We start from the raw sequence: 21,160 nt of genomic DNA on the forward strand, positions 1-21,160 counted from the left end.
TGTTTTAGGAAAAGTTCAAATTCTAGTACAATTTCCCACAGAGAATATTTTTTAATTTTAATACGGCACACATATTGTTAAGAAATTAAATCAAATTTTAATAAAACTTCACACAGAATTTTTCCTTTTAATATGGCGCACCTGTAGGTAGAACAAGAATTAAATCAGTTACCTTCGGACCTAGCAAGCCAGGTTGATCAGAGAGGACAGTAGCCAATTCTTTCAGTGCAGACCTTAAAAATTTACGTCTTTCTCTGTGCATTGAACCACTATAGGGAAAGACATCATTATAATTTATGTTTCCACTAAAATTATTATTGACAATTAAATAACTTATCACTTCAGGTCAATTTCCAAAGTTGTTTTAGGAAGAAGCCCCTACAAGTATCTTCTATGGTATGTCATTAAAGGACTTCCCAATCCTACGTTTATCTTTGCCTTTCTTACGCTGTTTTTATAACCATGTTTATTCTGTTATTCTCCACCTATCAAAAATCCTACCCAAACTTTAAGTCCAATCCTTCAAAAAGCATTTCCCACTATCCAGATGTCCATTTCTAAATAATTTCTCCAACATTAATACCATTTAGCCTAGCACTTTAAGAACTGGATTGTGAAATCCTTAAAAGCAAGCAATGTTCTACTACGTATACATTTCTGTCATCGCCACAAAAAAATCAATGAACACAAGTTAATAAATATCTGATAATCCATATCCAATTTATTAACTACATTCCTATTAAATATGTAAGACTTACTAAACAAGAGCTATATACAATAAAGATATTGGGATGAGATCTCTTGGCACTCTTGTTCAAAAACAGAAAAGATGAGGAAAGGAAAAGGTAATTATAAATATTTATTACTAGGTATTCTTTAAATGAAATACAAATTTTTAAAAAGAATTACTCTCACATAATAACATGGAAAAAAAAAATCACAGAACATTTTAAGTATTCCAACTTCTCACAGTATGAAAAATATACAGTCCCAATTTTAGGTTTTAAGATTTTGATAAGTACAAAAAATGGCACCACCACCCCCAGTCCCCCCACACACAATATATATATGCCAGAAAAACAACTGTAAGGGATATAGAATACCAGAAACTTGGCTGGAACCCAGAAGAAGACACCGATTAAAATCCAACCTCTGCCTACCAATCTTAGGTTTCACCTCTCCTAGTTTTAGCCACTCATCTATAAAGCAGGGATGATGATACCTGCCTCAAAAAATACATCTTCCATAATGGCTGAAACACAACACTTTCACAATGTTAGGTTAATTCCAGTAACAAGCTCTTTTTTATCTGACAATAATAAAGTCATCCTATGCAATTTCTAAGAAAGGGATCAATGTTATTTTGACTATTTTGCTACACAGAGTTGCTACAAGGTGCCTGTGGTGTTATTTATACAGAGAAAAGGTCTATAAAGTCCTAAGCCTGGATTATGGGAATGAGAAATTCCTATGAAAAATTATTGCTTATTACTTATGGTTGCTTTATGTAATAAAGGGGGGAAACATCTTACCTTTTAAAGAGTTTCATAAAAGATAGCTATGACACCATATATGTGCTTACAACAGTGTCTATCCAATGAAGAAGTGATAATCATTTGTTTGTCAAGAAAGGAATTCTAACATACTCCAAAGTATGTTATTTATACTAGAAAATAACTTTTTAATAATATAAGCATTTTATTCAAGTGAAAATAATGCATGAGGAAAATGATACAACACTGACAGCAATAAATAAAGATGGTTTAAATTCCCAACATCCATCCCATAGCCTAAACCTAAATTCTAAAACTTCTTGTGGTTTTATATTTTTATCAGTGGCAGTGATATCTTCTCTCTGGCTTATAGAAATACAGATGGCTCAAATAATATTACTTCTACCTAAGTTCAGTAGAGAAAACATTCTATACAAGTACACCATATGTATCAATTAAGTTGAAATAAATTATTTATAATTCTTTCATGAGAAAATTGAAGAGCTGTTCAAAGATCTTAAATATGCTAACTTTTAAGTTATTCTATATATTTACTCATATGAAATAGTTATTACAATTCAGGAAAGGCTACTTTGAAAAGTAAATACTACTTAGGAGAGTGTGAAAATATGTCAATTTTCATGAAATAGTACAAAAATCATCACAATTTGCAAAGTATTGGCACAAAAGCATAGTAATGGTAAAAGACTTAAATGATACCTAAAATAAAAGACCTTTGTACAGTACTTTCTTAGAGCATTTATATTAACACTTCAAAAATATTTAAGATCTGTCTGCACTAACTTGAAGCTTACTAGATACTAAGGATATATACCTATTTTTCATTGATTCTAAGTCTCTCACTTCTATCACATCTTGTACACATTAATCTGCCATCATTTCACCAAAATTATGCTTTAAGAAAGAAAGTCTTCTTGATTTTAAGTTCCACAGGTAAGATAGAACTACTTACGCATGTGACACAGCTGCCTCTTTGCATTCTCTTATGTCATTAATACGCTTATTATAGCTATGTGGAAAAAAAAAATTAAAACCACATTAATCTTAATTTCATCAATAACAGTCAAAACGAGTTAGCCAAACACCAAAAGTCAATTGAAATTTACTACTAGCAACAAGGAAAACTATCCCTCAAACTAAAAATGCATGGAAGAAATCCACCCACTTCCTTTCCTGGTTCCCTTATAGTACTCAGTTAAGTCTTCTTAGAAAAAGAGTTCTCATATTATATTAAATCTAACAAAAAAAATTAAAGCTCACTATGTAGATCTTGATTAAATACACCTCATTAAGCCCTCATGGAGTTATTAAAAATTGCACTTCCAATGAAATTAACAGTGGTTTCCAAAAATCTAAAGCAATAACAAAGCTATTACTTCTGATTTTTATGCTATTTCATAAAAAAAATTCTGAAAGGACAGAGTGAGCAACACTAGTGAATGTTTGGAGATAGGGGTTTTGTGGCAGAAAAAACTAGGGCAGGAAAGCATAAGACTACTTTAAATTAAAAGAAACAGTCACGAATGTCAAAAACTTTAAAGATAACACTTGAAAAATAAATGCTAATAAATACATTATTTTCATAAATGCTATATACAAAAACTCAAAATTTCTAAAACGTTAAAGAAAAACTATATTCCTGACAACCCAGCTAAAACCAGTTACACCAAGAATTCCAACCTCTAAATTAAATACTCTAAAATTTATGTGTTCTTTGAGCAAATGTCGAAAATAAACTAATTCTGTAATCACTGTCCTTAATAACTCATAAGCCTTTATACTTAACGATCTTCCGTGTAACTACTGGAAGTCAGAGTTTAAATTGGTCACTCTTGATTTAATAAAAAATTAAGACTCCTCAACTCTAAATATGAAGATTCTTATATGGTTAAGTTTCTTATTAGAAAAGCATAACAAAAAGAAAAAGAAAAGGAAAGCATGACATCAAGGCAATCGGTCTCATGGTGTCATTAAGTTTATGTGTATCATACATAAGTTTGCTCAACATATAGACAACCTGGTTCTAAATGCTTACATGTATTTAAATACTATTCCACAGAGAAGCTATCAATATGCTAAAACAAAATACAAGTTTCATAACTTTCAACCTGAATCAATTAGAAAATGAAAATCAATTAGAAGCTATCCCATAAGGCAGGGGATATTTCCAGGTACTCCACCACCTAAAATAAAAGCCGAATAAGAGCTGTAAAGTACATTCGGCACTAGACCTCATTTTATAACCAAGAAACTACCACAAGAGAATGTCAGAAACAGGGAGCGCCTGGGTGGCTCAGTTGGTTATGCGTTTGCCTTCAGCTCATGTCATGATCCTGGAGGCCTGGGATCAAGCCCCTGCTCACTGGGGAGCCTGCTTCTCCCTTTCCCTCTGCAGCTTCCACTGCCTGTGCTTTCTTTCTCTCTCTCTTTCTGTCAAATAAATAAATAAAATCTTTAAAAAAGAGAGAGAGAGAAAAAAACAGAGAGAGAATGTCAGAAACACCCACAGAGAAAGAAATTAAAACAGCGGTCTCTTGAGCAAAGGACTGGGAGGTAAATCACGGTGGCAGTAGTGACCAAAAGGGGCACAAATCAATTTTCTGGGGACGATGGAAATGTTCTGTATCCTGAGTAGGTGATCACCTAGAATATTCATATACAAATTTGTTGACACCTAAAATTTATGCATTTTTGTCAGTAAATTTTAGTTCAAAAATTAGTAGGGGAAAGAGGGCAGATTCCTTTAGCCTCTTCAAGATACAGATACAGGAAATACAACTTAGGGATGATGTCCAGAAACCTGTAATTCCTACACACACTAAAATGTGAGGCTTAAATTGGTAGGTTAAACAGATCTTTATTTTTTAATAAATAACAGATGCTTCATCTCAATTTCATCAAGACATTTCTAAATTGGATATGAAATAAATGTAGGTAAACTTTATTTCTATCTGAAGCTAAGAAGCCAAACATAATTATTCAACACCTTCAGGTATAGGGGATCCCAGAATATTTTAGACACTCCTAACTTCAAAAGATTTCAAAATTGCTACCAAGTATGAGTTCAACCTGTCTTTAATATACTGTCTATAGAACCTCATGTGGAAAGAAATGTAGGCATTAAAAATTTCAAGGAAACAAATTTGTATGAACTGCTCGATTTACAGGGAATTAATATACATGAGTCACTTGAAACAACTTATTAAAAGGAAACATGTTTTCTTATGTGCTATGGTCTGACTTCTATAATTGTTATAACTAAATAAAAGCTTTTGACGGATCATGTACTTTTAAATAGTACTACAAAAATGTCAAAACTCTAAAATGTATATGGTACTTTCAGCAATATTTATGTCTAATTCCATATCATGATTTGCAAAAGAGAACACATCTTCTTTATCCTAGAATACAAACTTTGAAAGGGCAGAAACACTAGGTATTTTAATCTACAAAGTTACCTATAAAAATGATATGAATATACGGGCCGCCTGGGTGGCTCAGTGGGTTAAGCCTCTGCCTTCGGCTCAGGTCATGATCTCAGGGTCCTGGGATCGAGCCCCACATCAGGCTCTCTGCTCAGCGGGGAGCCTGCTTCTCCCTCTCTCTCTGTGCCTGCCTCTCTGCCTACTTGTGATTTCTATCAAATAAATAAGTAAAATCTTTAAAAAAAATGATATGAATATGAATGATATGAATACTACCATATCAGGATGATTGTTAAAAACAACTTGCTATGGCTAGTAAGATACTACAGGTGATCTCTTTTTGTATGACATGACCCTTCTCTATTACCAACTTCAATGAAGATAATCCTACTCTTCTCCAAAAAAAGCAAGATAAATGAAAATGCCATACCCTCGTATGTTTACAAATAAGTCTTCTGCAGCTTTGTGAATGTGGAAAACTTCATCCCGAAAGAGAGAGAGGCAAGAGCTACTTTGAAGAGCTAGCTTCCAAAGGTTCAATGCTGTCGCATCAGTATTTAGAATCCCGTGGCACAAAATGAAGCCAACTTTAAAAAAACACAAGTAAATACAAAGATAAAAGTATTCCAAAATTATATTATTTCAGTTACAAAGTAGCTTTCAAATTTTTCAGAAATATAAACATAATCACTAAATCGAGGATTTCAAGTGACAGATAAAAATTCATATACATACAAGATAGCAACAATATATCTCTCAATAGTTTTCTGTATTCTGCAAAATCAGTTCTTTCAACCCACACTGATGAGAAAAAAGAAATGTTGCTTCTGGGTAGTATAAGAAGTCATTTTTAATAAATGAGTAAAAGACATTTTCAAAAATCTTTACAAAATATTTTAAGCCAAAGATCAGAAGTTACTACTTAACACACAATACAGCAATCATTACAATTATTCAAATAATTGAAAAATAAGACTAATCTACTTTTCTAAATCACCAGAAGAAATGCAATAGCATCCTCCATTTTCACAGCAATGCACAGTTTACCAAATAAGTTTTCACATATATTATATCACATGATTCTGTGGAGTAGATAAAACAGATGGTATCCTTCTCTTTCAAAGTTTAAGAAATTAAGGTTCAATGACTTACCTAAAGTCACACCATTAACATGTTAGAGCTAGAGTCAGCCTCAAGTATTTACCCTTGAAGTCTAAGGTTCTTTTAATATATTATGCTGCTCTCTAGTATACGGATTCAAATCTCTCTTTCATCTTCTGTTATCTACTTTGGAAATGCTACACAAAAATATAATCATATATATGTTTGTGGATGCCCTCTCTAGCCATCCATACTAGGCCACAAAACCTCATCTGTCCTTCATTCAACATTTACTCAGTGCCGGCTATACAAAAGGTACCGTAGTGGGCCAGTTACAAACCAATCCTATTTCCTGTCAAATTTCCCTAGGATTCTCAGTAGTCACTCCCACCTCTAAACTCCTGAATCATTAACATACAACTTGCCATATATCTTTTTATTCTTAGCTCAACCTTCTTTTAACAGGGTCACCACACAAGCAAGTTAACTTTTTAAGTCAAGTGGGCATATACTGTGGAGTCTTATGTGCAGACGTGTATTTAAATTTCCTGAAACACATAAAAGTATTTTTAATGCAACAGGACCCCCAAACACAAGTCAATTATATGATCTGGTACACAAGCAAAGAAATACAATTCATGTATGGAAACTTAAAAAGAATCCTCAAGAGAGACTGTAAAAGATTCTTGCCTTATAGAATGACTTTTTACTCTAAACCCCTGAGTAAAGAGATTTCATTTAGTGCCTTATACCTTGTTGAATACTTAGATTCACAAAATTGCTGCTGACAACAAAAGGTTTCTCTAAAAATATTAGCAGTTATATTATGGGTTACCATATGTTTTATTTTTTTAAGATATGGATTACCTTTGAATTTAGTACATCTATTTGTTTATGACAGAATCAAAAAAGGTAATGTAATTCAAATTCGACTGCCCAAGATCAGGATGGTTTATTAAATTACATATTACCCTCCTTTCCCCACCAACATCCCAATAAAAGGACAGAAAAAAAGTTTTTTTTAACTTTTTAAGCCACAAAAAATGTTGGAAACAAGACAAAACACCAGTGCTAGATAAGAAAGTTAGAGAGTATCTTTCAAGATGGAAAGTAGGTAGAATTTAATTTAAAAGGAGACTGGACTTAGTAACCCAAAACTCCATAGATGAAAAGAGATCTTTCCCAAGGAGTCCTCTGAGTCCAACCAATATAGCAAGAAAAGACCCTGAAAAGAACACCAGGATTAAGTTATTTTATACTGCATTCCAAAATAGCTGAGTCTTTAACATTCCAGGTTCTCAAAAACTCTTGGCCAGGCTATAATATAGACCCGTGATCCTCAAACTTTAGCTTGCATGAGAACTACTGGAAAGGCTTGTGATTTTTAAAATCATATTGCTAGGATTCATTCACAGTCTAATTCAGCAGGTCTAAGGTAGAAATCAAGATTCTGTATATCTAACAAGTTCTAAGGTGATGCTGCTGACCCAGGGACCACATCTGAACTAATCTAAAGCAAAGTGCTGAAGAAAGTAGACCACCTTCTACAGAAATGTCCTACTCTGAGTATCGAGGTCAAAAAGTACAGAGTTTAAGGTAATTCTTAACGTAATTCTTAACCTGTTACCTCTACTCAAGGCTCAATTACATGAAAGCAGCAAAACTCAGAGTAAACACCTTCCTTATTTTGGCAACTGTGGTCATTCCACATCTCTCTGCCTTCTCTATGTCCCTATATCCCCAATTAGGGTAGCCTACCTTCTGAACCACTTCCCTCCTCATCATATGAAGACCTGCAATCAGCATTCCTGTACAGACTGGCGCAACTAGTTTTAACTCTAGAGATCACCCATGCCACCTAACTACTAACCACCTCTATTCTACAGCCATACTTCCATTAATATGAACCATCAAGGATCACAATACATTTCAGCAAAATCAATACTGTGAAAGCTGGCTTTTGAGTCAACTAAGAGAAGGGATTAAAATCTTAACTATCATTATAGAAGAAAATATAAATATCACAAAACGGATCAATGTAAAAAATATAATTAATAAAAATGGCTAAGGAAGGACATCTGGATGGTTCAGTCAGTTAAACATCCAACTCTTGATTTTTGGTCATTATCTCAGGGTCGTGAGATCAAGACTTGAGACAGGCTCCATGCTCAAGATTCTCTCTCTCTCTCCCTCTGCCCCCCACCCACTCGCATGTGTGGACACTATAAATCAATCAATCAATCAATCAGTCAAATCTTTCTTTAAAAAACGCTAAGGATAGGGAGCATGTGCTCTCTTTCATACTAGTAACAGTGCCAGGACTATTCAAAGTGCCAGGGCATGATGAGATTAAGTGAAGAAAGAGAGTACTTAGAAACTTTCACAAAAATTTGACATTTAGTAGTAGAAACCTAGTAATAATCTATTTGTCAGACTAAACAGAATCAAATAATTAAAAATGTGAGTTTTTATTTTGTGTCTTTATTACTTTATTTCTGGTAACTCTAGTAATTCACTTTTAGTTCTTAGTAGTTTAGGAATTCGTTTTTATCTAAGTATCAATCCAAAATAATTAAAAAAAGAAAAACTGGTCCTTCACTATAGTTTGAGACATACTATAATGAAAAGACAACAAATACTACCTAATGGTTAATAAATCAAGTAACAAGAACTAGAGGAAGTTAAAAAAAATGCTCAAAATTATTTCCCTCTGCCACTGGACTTCAGGTGGTAGAAGTAATTGTATTATAGCAATTCTCATTCTATATTATATCTGTGGGTCACTGTGTCTATTTTCCCTACAGTTTGTGAATTTCTCAGGAGCACAACTAGTACTTTTATCCTCCATGTATCTAACTGCCAACCATGAGTCACTATAGTATTACTGAAATAAATCAAAATCAAAAACCTTAGCTGAATAAATACAATATTTCTAAAAATCATTAAAAACAAAACAGAAATGTAGTTTGACAGTCACTCTGAGAGGCAATTTATGTACCATGAGCCTTGGCATTAGCCTGGGTCATTTTGTCTTGGTCACTTATTAACTATGTGGACTAAGCTTTAGATTCCTGATCTATAAAGCAGACTATCTATCCTGACAGGGTCAGTATGAGAAGTGAATGAGGTAAGGCACTGAGAAGGTTTAGTGCACTGCTTGGCATAGAAGTAATCCATGTTACCCATTATTTTTTCTAAAACTCAGAACCTGAGGGGTGCTTACAAAACTAATTTTACTTACAGATAATCCATTTTTCCATTGCATCCAAAGAGAGATATTCACAAGGCATCTTAAAAAGAAAATACAGATGTCTGATTAAGGAAATTCTAAAAAAACAAATCCTGTACTAAGTCACTGTCTCTCTCCTAAAAATTTTTACTACTCAATTCATGGCTCAAATACCACCATGACATATTTGAAAAGCTGGATAAAGGTCTTATAATTTATATTTAAATGTGCAATCCATAAAGGACAATGAGAGCTGTGCCCCCTTCACATTTACACTCCCTGAAATCTCCCTTAAAATAATATTTTGCAAAACTGTCTTCAATCTGGTAAAGGATAAATTTCCAAGAGTCTATTCTACATTTCCCAAGTCTATTTCAGAGCTTGTAATATTCCAAAGGATAATATATTAATCAAGTTAAAAATGATTTATGTACATAGATGCAGTCTCACCCGAATCAGTAATTATGTGTGTGTGTTCTCCATTTGCAGAACTTCTATGTTCATATACACAGGAAAGACTGAAAATACAGTCAACCCTTGAAAAGCATAAGGGTGAGGAGTGCCAAACTCCTCTCCCTCTGTAGTTGAAAATTCACCTAAAACTTCTGACTCTTAAAAACTTAACTACAAATAGCCTACTATTGACCAGAAGCCTTACCTATGACATAAGGTCAATTAACATGTTTTATGTTATACGTATTATCTAATGTACTCTTACAGTAAATTAAGCTAGAGAAAAGAAAATGTTATTAAGAAAATCTTAAGGAAAAGACATTTATAGTATTTATCAAAACAATCCAGGTATAAGTGGACCCACACAATTCAAACCTGTGTTGTTTAAGGGTCCACTGTGTGAAAGAATATAATGATTTTCTATAGTTGGTGAAGACTGAGGTGATATTCTGGTTTTTTTCTTTAAAATCTTCTGCATTTTCCAAATTTTCTACTACACCAGAACAAAACAAACATTTAAATTTTAAAAGAAAATACTTAACACTAATTGTATTAACTCAGCATCAAAATTTAGAAATAAAAAATTCAACAGTACGCCTTACTGAGCATCTTACAATAAATTTTACTGACAGGCTAATATCAATTAGAAGAAAAACTGCAACAACACAGCATAACCGATATTTTTTAAAAATCAACTTTACTATTTCCATTCAAAAAGGGAAAAACAGAACCATACGGTGTCAGACTGTGCAGGATTAAGCATTGTACTAGGTGCACTGATGAGACTCAATAGTTGGGCATTTCTCCACTGGTCAGCTGAAAGATTCCTTCGAGGATACACCATCTGAAGAGAAATCAGTGCATCTGAAAGAGACTAATTAAAATAGGAAAAAAGGAAGTTGAGGAATAAATTTTTTTTCCATTTAAATTTCAGCTGTAACTGCTGTGTGTTTCTAACTGTATCATCCGAAAACAACAAAGCCTAATTACAACTCTGCTCCATATAATATCTGAGGAGGGTCCAGCTATCTCCTCTCAAGTGTTTTTTTAATTTCATAAAAGCAACATAGATTCTGCATTTCTGGAGAAGATCTTAGCTCAGGAAATCATGTTACTTCCTTAGAAATTAAAATGTTGGCAATCTTGGGATTTTTATTTCAGAAGAGGTAGGAAGCCTAGTTTCATTCTTTTGTACTCTGATAGTTCTCGCTGAAATAACAGAACATTAGGGTTATATGACTAAGTGTTATTAGAACTCAACATATTTCATATTTCTCCAAAGAATGCCTTATTAAAAAAATATACTCTATCTTAATAAATTACTGTACTTCTATTTGCCATTGGTCTGTTAAGTACAGCTTTATCATCAAGGTATTTAATGTTTCTTCTCATCTGCTTTTTGTTTGCTTTTAACTGGACTTTGGTACTTAGCTCTACTTTTTTTTTTAAGATTTTATTTATTATTTGACAGAGATCACAAGTAGGAAGAGAGGCAGGCAGTGGGGATGGGGGGAAGCAGGCTCCCTGCTGAGCAGAGAGCCGCATGTAGGGCTCAATCCCAGAAACCTGAGATCATGATCTGAGCTGAAAGCAGCAGCTTAACCCACTGAGCCACCCAGGTGCCCCAACTCTGCTTCTTAAAATTTCTGTACAAGAGTGATTTTTTTAATTATATTTTAAGATTTTATTTATCTGACAGAGAGAGCCAGGGAGCTCAAGGTAGGGGTAGGGGGGAAGGCAGAAGTAAAAGGAGAAGCAGGCTCCCCACTGATCAAGGAGCCAGAGGCAGGGCTCAATCCTAGGACCCTGGGATCATGACCTGAGCTGAAGGCAAATGCTTAACTGAGCTACCCAGCCACCCCTAAGGGTGATTATTTAATCTGGCTGCACATAAACTACCATGGGATTTGTTCAGAAAACAGAAACCAGGATTCTACCTAAAATCATCACCTAAGTGGGAAAAGAAACAAATTTGCAGTGGGTAAAAACAAGGCCATACATAACTGGCAAAAAGTCAGAAACGGATCCATGGAGAAAACAAGGGAGGAGGAAAGAAGACCATTTTAGGTGAGGAAAAACCACTACCAAAATCAGAGACAGATGATTAGGACATGCTCAGCACTCTGAAAAATCCTGACACTTCCATCTATAATGCTGATTTTTACTTCAAAACTGATGCCATCCATTAGCTTCTTTCTAACTAATGATCCAACTAACTTCAAACATTAAGCCTATATAAATTTGTGGGATAATACAGCTATACAAAAAATTAATTGCAAACACACCTTCTGTAAATGCATCTTCAGAATTTTCACAGGAATAAGAAAACTGAAGGAAAAATCTTGGCATTAACAGATTCATACAAAATAGTGTATTATTAAAATGTCTAACTCTCATCACTCAGAGAATGAACCAAGATTCTGAAATCTTGGGCTTTAGTTCTGGTTTTGTCACTATTACTGCCAAATGACTACTCATGTTACTTCTCCAGCCCTCAATTTCCTTATCTATAAAGAGGATATATGAGATACCTATACATTTCCCTGATGTGCTTAGGAACATTCAAATCAGCCCTACTGTGGAGAACCCATACAGCAAGACTCCTTTGAACCAAAATTGTTTCATTAAGAACTATTTTTTTTAATATATTATAAAAGACAGATGTTCCAAATTATTTTCACAAAACTCTTGCAATTTTTTTCTCATTAAGAGGTTTTATTAATAATACAACTAAAATGTACCAAATACTATGTATCCAAATACTTTTGTGAAGAAACTCATTTAATCATCCTCACAACCATATGAGGTAGGTACTATTATTCCATTTTTACAGATAAGAAAACTGAGATACAATGAAGTTGGTTAAATGACTTACCCAATATTACATACTCAGTAATTGGCAGAGTTGGGATTAGAATCCAGGTAGTCTGGTATGAGAGGAGACATTCTCAAATACTAAATTTCACTACCTCTACACCTTATACCACATCTAAAAACTATAATGAATGATCCCTGAGTCTCCAAATACTATTTGGGAATCTAACTAATTAGAGTTCTCTAGTTCACAATTGGATAAAACCATACATAGCTATTATTCACATCCCATTATGTTTTTCATAAAAGTTGTTAATCACTCTAAATAGTCACCCTTATGCCATCTCATATGCCTATTTATTTATGTATTTATTTGAGAGCAGGCAAGAGAGTACGCATGCATGAGTGGGGTAGGGTGGGCAGAAAAAGGGGGAGAGAGAGAATCTTAAGGAAGCACCACATGGGCTCAGCAAGGGGCATGATTTCCTGACCCTGTATATCACATGCCTACTTTGTGCATCTAAAAACCAGACTTTACCTTGCTGTGGGGTACAAATTCTTCCATCATCTTCTTTAAAGGGTTTTCATAATCCACAATCATCTGACCAAGGCGTGGATATTCTCGGTCACTTAAAACAGACATACCAAATTTCAGGGAGGTGTTAGCCATCAAACAGAATTTCACAAAGATTTGTATAATGCAGGTCTACCTTGCTCCATGGGTCATTTCATGAGCATAGTTATATAATCCAATGATTGCCTTTCTTTCTTCAATTCGACTCAGCAGTATCATAAGTGTTGTATAGGTTATGATCAAATCTAAGTAGTTCTTTGTTAAATCAAAGTTTACAGTCTAGAAAACAAAAATCAAGGTTAACTCCTTATTTTACAAAACTTTTAAACACACACACAAATCTTCACAGCAGCTATTGAAAGCCAATAATTTTCTATATTTATTTTATCCCCATTTCTAAGATTCTAATTCCTTTCACCAAAAATATACCTAAAATTTGGAAGTTACAGGTAACAGTTCTGTGCTGTTGACAAACTTTCATAGATGAAAAAAAGTTTGTTATTGCCTTAACTGATGACAGTTTAAAGGGATAAACAAAACCAGAATAAGAAGGAAGATGGAGCCAATCTCACTAAGAAAAAGGAGTATTATGCCAATAAGTAATAAAATTCACTGAATAAGTAAATTGTCAATGGAGACATTTTTAACTTTGATTTCCTGTATCTAGAAATTATCATACCTAAGAAAAATTCCATCAAGTATGTCTTTCACAGAGAAAAATATTATTCACTTAACTTTTAATTGGGTCTTCTAAAATAAAATACTAAAAGTAACTACTACTTCCCAATATGGACAAAACTTATACCCAGTGACAAATAAACAAGTAAACACAGAGAATACATTATAACTCCTTACCTTAAAAAAAATGCTACAAAATATGCCAACTTAACAATGCTAAAATTTCACACACTAGACACGTAGATTTTTTTTTCTGAAGAAAAATATTCAGTCCGCTTATTTCTATTAGAAAATCAGATAGAAGAGAATTGGAAATTTTTCTGAAAATAATACTTACAATATCAAAGAAGACTTGGCAAACATCAATAGTATTCAGCAATTCACAAACATGGTCCTGAAAATAAAGCTTATTTTAATCTCTCACCTATATAAACGATACTAAATTTAGAAAACACACACAAATAAAAAGTATTTTAAGTTTTAGTTCTAGAAGAAATCAAATTTTATTATATACAAGTGATAAAGCAATTTATACAATTAACAAACATCATTCTATGTTAAATTTTACATATTAAAATACATTACCTTAAATTCCATAACATCTACAAATGTGAAGTAGTATAATGCCAGATTTTTCAGAATCTCTGATTTTTCTTTCTGTAGCTGTGCAAGCTGTTGCTGTAAAAACAAAATCAGAATCCATTATTCATTCAGAACAAAGATACTTAATTTTACTACAAACTATCTTCTTTTATGATTGCTATATGGAAGCACAAGCTCTTAGAACAGTATCTCTAGATGATTACGGCTTTTTTAAAAAACCAAAATACTTGAGACAGCAACTGCTAATAGTGATCAGCAACTGACAGCGTGAAGCTATAAAACCAATCAAAGCAGATTAGTATCAAATTGCACTACTATTAAGGAAAGTTGGAAAATGTTAGGAAAAAATATCAAATGAACTCTTTAAAAAAAAAAAAACTCATGAGCATGATCACATTACTAGAAGTGAGAGGGGGAAAAAAAGAAAAAAAAACACTGTAACTTACACTACAAAAAAATAATATGCTTTATAAATTTGGAACTTACCAAAAAGAACATCCAGGCAAAGCCACGTTACGCATGCAAAATAAAATGTAGATACAAACATAAAATACAGTAACGGTTCCCTGACCAGATCCACAAAACATAATAATACATTAAACAAAAGCAAAAAACCACAACAACAAAAAAAGAAATGAGGAAGAAGCAAAACTAGGGTTAAGACACTGGTAAACATGAAAGAGGGAAATGTGAATACAAAAGATAAATATCATTCAATCAACTGTATAACTAGATTTACAAAAGTCCTAAGTTTTTTTTTTAACTATCAATATAAGTTCTGAAGGAATTCAGCCATATTTAATGTCCTGTGTATCCAATAAATGTGAATTCCAATAAACTTTCTAGAACATTTGATACTGAGTGTAGTCCACAGAACAGCAACTCCACATCATTTAGGATAGCTTATTAGAATAGCAGATTCTCAGGCCCATGGCAGATCCAATAAAATACCGAGGTGATCTGAAAGCACATTAAATGTCTGAGAATCACCTAGTCAGAATATGAGAAAACTAGAAAATACAGGAAAAGTGGCTTGAAATAACAAACTTGCTACCAAATCCACATAATTCTGAGGCTCTCATGCAGTTCTTACTTATACAGGAAGGTTGTGGGAAAAGATTCCTCTCCATGTAATTGTAATGAACCATTATAAGCCAGAAAATTTACAGCAGTTAAGTATAACATCAAGGGAAGATTTAAAAGAATAAACAAAAAAACTGTAACAAGACTAATTTAAAACAGCAAGCATGGGGTAAACTACCCTAAGACTTCAGTCCCTGAAGACATTTAAAGAATTCTGTCTGGAAAACATGTGCAAATGAGGTACCTCATTACTTCCTCTAAATGACATATTAAAGTGTACACTTACAGTGATATGTAACTGTTTTTAGCTTTATCTATAAGAGTAACTGACTTTATTTTGAAAAATATATCTGTTTCAAAACAATTCCATGTTCATACGCACATTTTTAATTAGTACCACTCATAACATCAAGCAGATACTTATTTAAAAGTGATTCTATTTCCAGGGTGTGGCAGATGGTAAAAATGGGTGAAGGGGAGTAGGAGGCATATGCTTCCAGTGATGGAATGAGTTTAAGTCATGGATAAAAGGTATAGCACAGGGAATATAGGCCATGGTGTTATTATAATAGCGCTGTATTGTGACAGATGGTAGCTACCCTTGTGGTAAGCGTAGTATTAACATACAAACTTACAGAATCACTATGTCACATACCCTGAAACTAATGTAACACTGTATGTCAACTATACTTCAATTAAAATTAATTTTTAAAAGCTTCTATTTCCTCAGATTATACTACCTTCACCTTGTTCAACATTAAACATTTATGATTAATGTCTTAGTCCTTTTTCTTGCTGTTCAGTACTTTAAATTTGAGTTTTGAAACATAAGAGGTGAAAGACTCATTAAGATAAGCAAGAATATAATTCAGTTGCGACTGGGCTTAATTATTAATTGTATCTTTCAATTTCAGCATCCTATTTGGACAAAAAAAAAGACACAGTCACCATCTCATTATGGCTTTAATGATTCTTTATACAAACCTCATTTTACATACTGATAACCTAATGTACACAGAATGTAAAAGAACTGTTCCGAAGTTATATAACTACTTCACGGCAGGACCAGAATTGGAAATCTCACTTCCTCATTCCTAATAAAGTGCTCTTTGTACCATTCTGCATACCCACCAATTTCCCTTTTTAATAACAAAATCTCATTGTGGTCTAAATTTCTCATTCAATTTATTTCCCCCCAACCATATGTAACTAGCTTCTACAATGACCAAAAGAAATGAACTCAACTAAAGAATGTCTGAATTCAAAACAGTCACGTTTTCAAAGCCCTACACAATTTGGTCCTTAATTTAATTTAACTTTCCGATCTTAAAATTTCCCCTACATTCATTCACACACAGTAGCCAAAACAAATTATTCACTATTTTCTTATCTCATGTTTTCATTGTTTCCTCTACTGAGATGTCCAAATCCCACTACTCCCAAATCACTTGGTTTAAATGTTAACCTATTTTCAAGAAACAATCCCTAAGGGCACCTCCTTTGCTCAGTTGGTTAAACAAACATCTGACTCCTGATTTAGGGTCAGGTCATGTGGGATTGAGCCCCATAATGGGCTTCACACTCAGGGCAGAGTTTGCTCCAGATTCTCTCTGCCGCTCACACTGGCTCTTTCTCTTTCTCTCTCAAATAAATAAATAAATAAAACTTAAAAAAAAAAAAAAAAATTCCTGATTAACCTTCTTCCCTGAATGCAAACAACTCTGTCCTCTATTTGTGTCTAATTTCTAATAATATCATTTTCTTCCATGTATCACAGCTATCTCCAACACTATAAGACAGTGTATGCAACTCATTTCTTCAGTCTCCACAACCTATATCATATAGCTCTGCACGTAAGAAATTATGCAATATAAACATCTATGAGAGGAGTGATTTTAACAAATTAAAAGGCCTTTTATATGTCAATGACAGATGACAGGTTTGGGTAGTTTTGTTAGAAAGCCTACCTCTTCATGGAGCACTGGGTGTGGTGCATAAAAAATGAATCTTGGAACACTGAAAAAATAAATAGAAAAAAGAAAAGAAAAGAAAAGAAAAGAAAAGAAAAGAAAAGAAAGCCTACCTCTTATTGCACAACGATGATCATATGACTTTACCTCTCAGAGCCTAATACTCTTATGATGTGCCAAAATAAAGTACATAAGAACATCTGACAGTGCCTGACACCCAGAAGCTACCCATTAAATATTAAGTAAGTAACAAAGGAGGCTCACAGACCACTTCTTCAAAACAACCAAAAACAAGGCTATTTTAAATAATCCCAATACTACTTACAGTACTTCTAATAAGAGTTAATATTAAGTGAGCATGCACTTTTTGCTAGGCATTGTTCCAAATATTCTACAAGTATCTCACTCAATCATCTCAATTATGTACTCTATTTAATGAAAATAAATTATATAAACCTATAACAAAGAACAAAAGTGTCTACAATTTTCAGACTTCAACCACAAAAAATGCTACCACTTAGTTCCTAAAGTGAGGGAGAGTAGATACTACCAAAAAGTACTTAAATTTTAGGTTCAACGTCCAGAACAAAGTTTTCTTAATTCATAACCTCATTGTTTTATAGCGAACAAAAAGCAGGAAATAGTTTAAGAACATAAATTAGTAATAAATTGTTTAATGTTACAGAACAGAACATTAGAAAAGCACAACTCTGAGAAGAATGCATTCTGTTCATTAATACTTTAAAAGCATATCATAGATTCACAGATAAACTATATACATTAGCAAAGTATATAGTTATGCAATGCTTTCTTAAAATTTCAAACCATGGATCATTATTCTTACCATTCAAGTAAAAGAGTAGCCACGCAGATCATAAAATATTTTACCTTTGCAATGAAAAATCTCGGTAATTGATCTTTGTCAAAGAAGCATTTTCCACACAAAGTATCTAAAAACATGACTGAAATGTAGTATTTACTAGTTTTCATTCTTTCAAAGAAAAAGTACTGACAACTTACAACAAGGAACCAAGGCCTAAGAGAGCTACTCACTGATTTTCAACACAAGAAATGTGGCTATAGATATTTATTCGTTTATTTCAATTATTACCTTCTTTCATTAACAAAGTTGCTTATGCACAGTATTTTTCTTGGTCTAAATTATGCTAGTATTGCTCTTAAAAAACAACCAAGTATAGGTGTTTGGTTCCTCTTAAAAAACAACCAAGTATAGGAGTTTGGTCTCAGGGAAAGCTTTGTACGGTTTCTTAGTAGGATATTCTAAACCAGGCTTTTAAAAGTACAAGTCCCGAAGAAGCTATTTGGATAAACCTCTTAAGGAACTGTCAGCTACCACCCTCATCAACTCTCATCTAGATTACTACACTAGCCTCCAAACTGGACTCTATACTTCATCTCTTGCCTCTTCAGTCTTCTCCACATAGAAGCGGGAGAGTGAGAATTTTAAAGTAACATGCTATCTCAAAAAACTGATTCCAATAATGGTTATGCAAGATATTAATACTGGGTAAAGAGTATATGGGAACTCTCTGCATTATTTCTGCAAATTTTTTCACGTCTAATATTACTTCAAAATAGAAGGCTTTTTAAAAATTCCAATGGTTTCCCATCGCACTTAAAATACAAAGTCCCTACCAGAGCCTCAGAATCAAATTTAAATAGCAGACCTGCCTACCTTTAAGACCTCATCTCCCTTCATTCTCCTCTAGCCTCACTCAGTAGTTAACGTTTTGGTCTTCTTCCTGCTCTTTTAATCAACTTCACCAAGGCTGGCCCTACCACAGAGCCTTTGCACTTGCTCTTTCTTAAGTCTGGGGTGTTCTTCTCCACTTCTTTGCATAACTCACTCCAACAGAAGTGAAGTAACAGAGAAGCCACTGTTAAGCATTCTTCTCTAAAATAGTCTCCTTTTCCTTATTACTCTCTAACTCCTTATTCTACCACTTATCTCCAATCAAAGTATGTATTTATTTCTCTTGTTTGTTGTCTAAAATCTCAACTTGAACTTAAATCCATGAGAGCAAGGGCATTTGTATCATTCTCTGCTGTATCACCAGCATTGAGATGGACATAGCACACAGATGGACAATCAATCCATCACCAATCCTCAAGATTCTCAACATAAAAATCATGAAGTCAATTTTCAAATTGCACTGCTGACTGTAAATGAATGTAGTATCAGGCATCAACTCATGCCTCAAATGAGTTTATGTATCCTAACACAGACTGGTGATTTAATCCTTTGAACAAATCCTCAAAGTTGGGCAAAATATTTCATTATGTCTTTCCAGGATAAGAAAGCATAAAAGAAGGAAATATGAAACATCTAAAGAGAATGACATATTCTATCCAATATAAGCAAAGTCTCTTAAGATTACCTGAAAATCCAAATTCACACAAAGAGTACACAATTTTTTAAAAAGGTTCATAGGATTTTGTAGGATTCTTCTTTTATCATATATAAAATGATTCTATTGGCAGTCAATTATATCAGAAATGCATTTTTCTGAACAAAAAGTAAGTTTTAGGGAAAGTAACCCTAATCCCTCCCACTCTATCCTGTCTACCCCCCCCACTCAACTGTGGTCTCTTTCTCTAAATGAATCTTAAAAATATACATATACTAACATAGTCGTGCAACCATCACCCCCATCTATCTCCAGAACTTTCTTCTATTTCCCAATCCAGGTATATTTTTATATTCACTTTCCAGATACAGAAATAGACCATAAAAGGGTAAAATGCCAATACAGGTCAAATTTCAAAGCCCAAACACCTCTTCAATACACTTCAACATTGAAGCTGCCCTACAATGACACAAAATTAGTATAGGAATAAGCAAAGCCAAAGCTATTTTCAGAAAATACTTGTATTTATTTGTAGCCTCATCAGACTGAAGCTTCCAAGAATTTCTCTAATTCAACCTCTTCATTTTATATATAAATCCAAACTTTTTCCAATATTGCTAGTCATCTGTTCAATTCTGAAAAGCATAATTTTATATTTTAAAGAACAGAAAGGCAAAAAAAATTAAAGACTGCCTCTTTTGTAATAGGACTTTAATTACTCCTCCCATCAAGAAATTACAGTCTATTTTTCTACCCTTACAATCTCAACTGGTCTTGTAACTTGCTTTGACCAACAAAAAGCCACAGAAATGACACTCTTAACTTGAGGCCTTATGGCTTCCAATTTTCCTCTTTCGGGAACACTGTCCTAAAATGCCATGGGTGAAGAAGCCTCAAATATCATATCATGTGGAAAGAAATTGTTCAGCATTTTGCTAAGCCCAGCTAGGCCCATCCCCCAGCCAGCTCACCGCTAAATGCAGCTGTGATGTAAGACTGGTGAGACAAGCACAGGAACTACCCCACCTACGCACAGAATGATAAGAAATAAGTTGTGTTTTAAGCTCAGCAAGATTTGGGGTGGTCTGTTATGTAGCACTAGGTAAATTAAAACAATCTCTATTTGACCACCTCAGTGCATTAACTTGCATCAGAAAAAATCCTGAAAGTTTAAGATTTCTGGTTACAAGATGGTCAAAATTAATGCAAACTGATGAAACTACTGTAATTTTATCATTACTACTAGAAAAATCATTAATTACAGATCCTAGTATAGTGTGGTTAGGCATAACAGGTTTATATAAAAGATAGCACACTGTGTTAATAATATAATTTACCTCATATAAT

At 33.5% G+C, this 21,160-nt stretch overlaps 1 protein-coding gene across 5 annotated transcripts in view; it reads right to left on the bottom strand.

The window, feature by feature from the left end:
* Nucleotides 1-21,160, bottom strand: part of NCKAP1 (NCK associated protein 1) — a 99,811-nt gene that overhangs the window by 50,083 nt on the left and 28,568 nt on the right. For 3 of the 5 annotated variants that reach the window (XM_032856074.1, XM_032856076.1, XM_032856077.1), the window contains 9 exons: nt 14,374-14,460; nt 14,126-14,182; nt 13,247-13,389; nt 13,075-13,165; nt 10,459-10,596; nt 9,282-9,330; nt 5,370-5,526; nt 2,467-2,523; nt 173-269 (listed from right to left, as the gene is read on the bottom strand). In XM_032856074.1, coding sequence (XP_032711965.1) covers nt 173-269; nt 2,467-2,523; nt 5,370-5,526; nt 9,282-9,330; nt 10,459-10,596; nt 13,075-13,165; nt 13,247-13,389; nt 14,126-14,182; nt 14,374-14,460 — 876 coding nt within the window. Of the gene's footprint in view, nt 1-172; nt 270-2,466; nt 2,524-5,369; nt 5,527-9,281; nt 9,331-10,458; nt 10,597-13,074; nt 13,166-13,246; nt 13,390-14,125; nt 14,183-14,373; nt 14,467-21,160 lie in introns of all 5 variants that reach the window. The other 2 variants (XM_032856073.1, XM_032856075.1) reach the window with 1 other exon arrangement.

The sequence above is a fragment of the Lontra canadensis genome, unplaced genomic scaffold (genome assembly GCF_010015895.1).
Source record: "Lontra canadensis isolate GAN:19392208 unplaced genomic scaffold, GSC_riverotter_1.0 scaffold11, whole genome shotgun sequence".
Lineage (NCBI taxonomy): Eukaryota > Metazoa > Chordata > Mammalia > Carnivora > Mustelidae > Lontra > Lontra canadensis.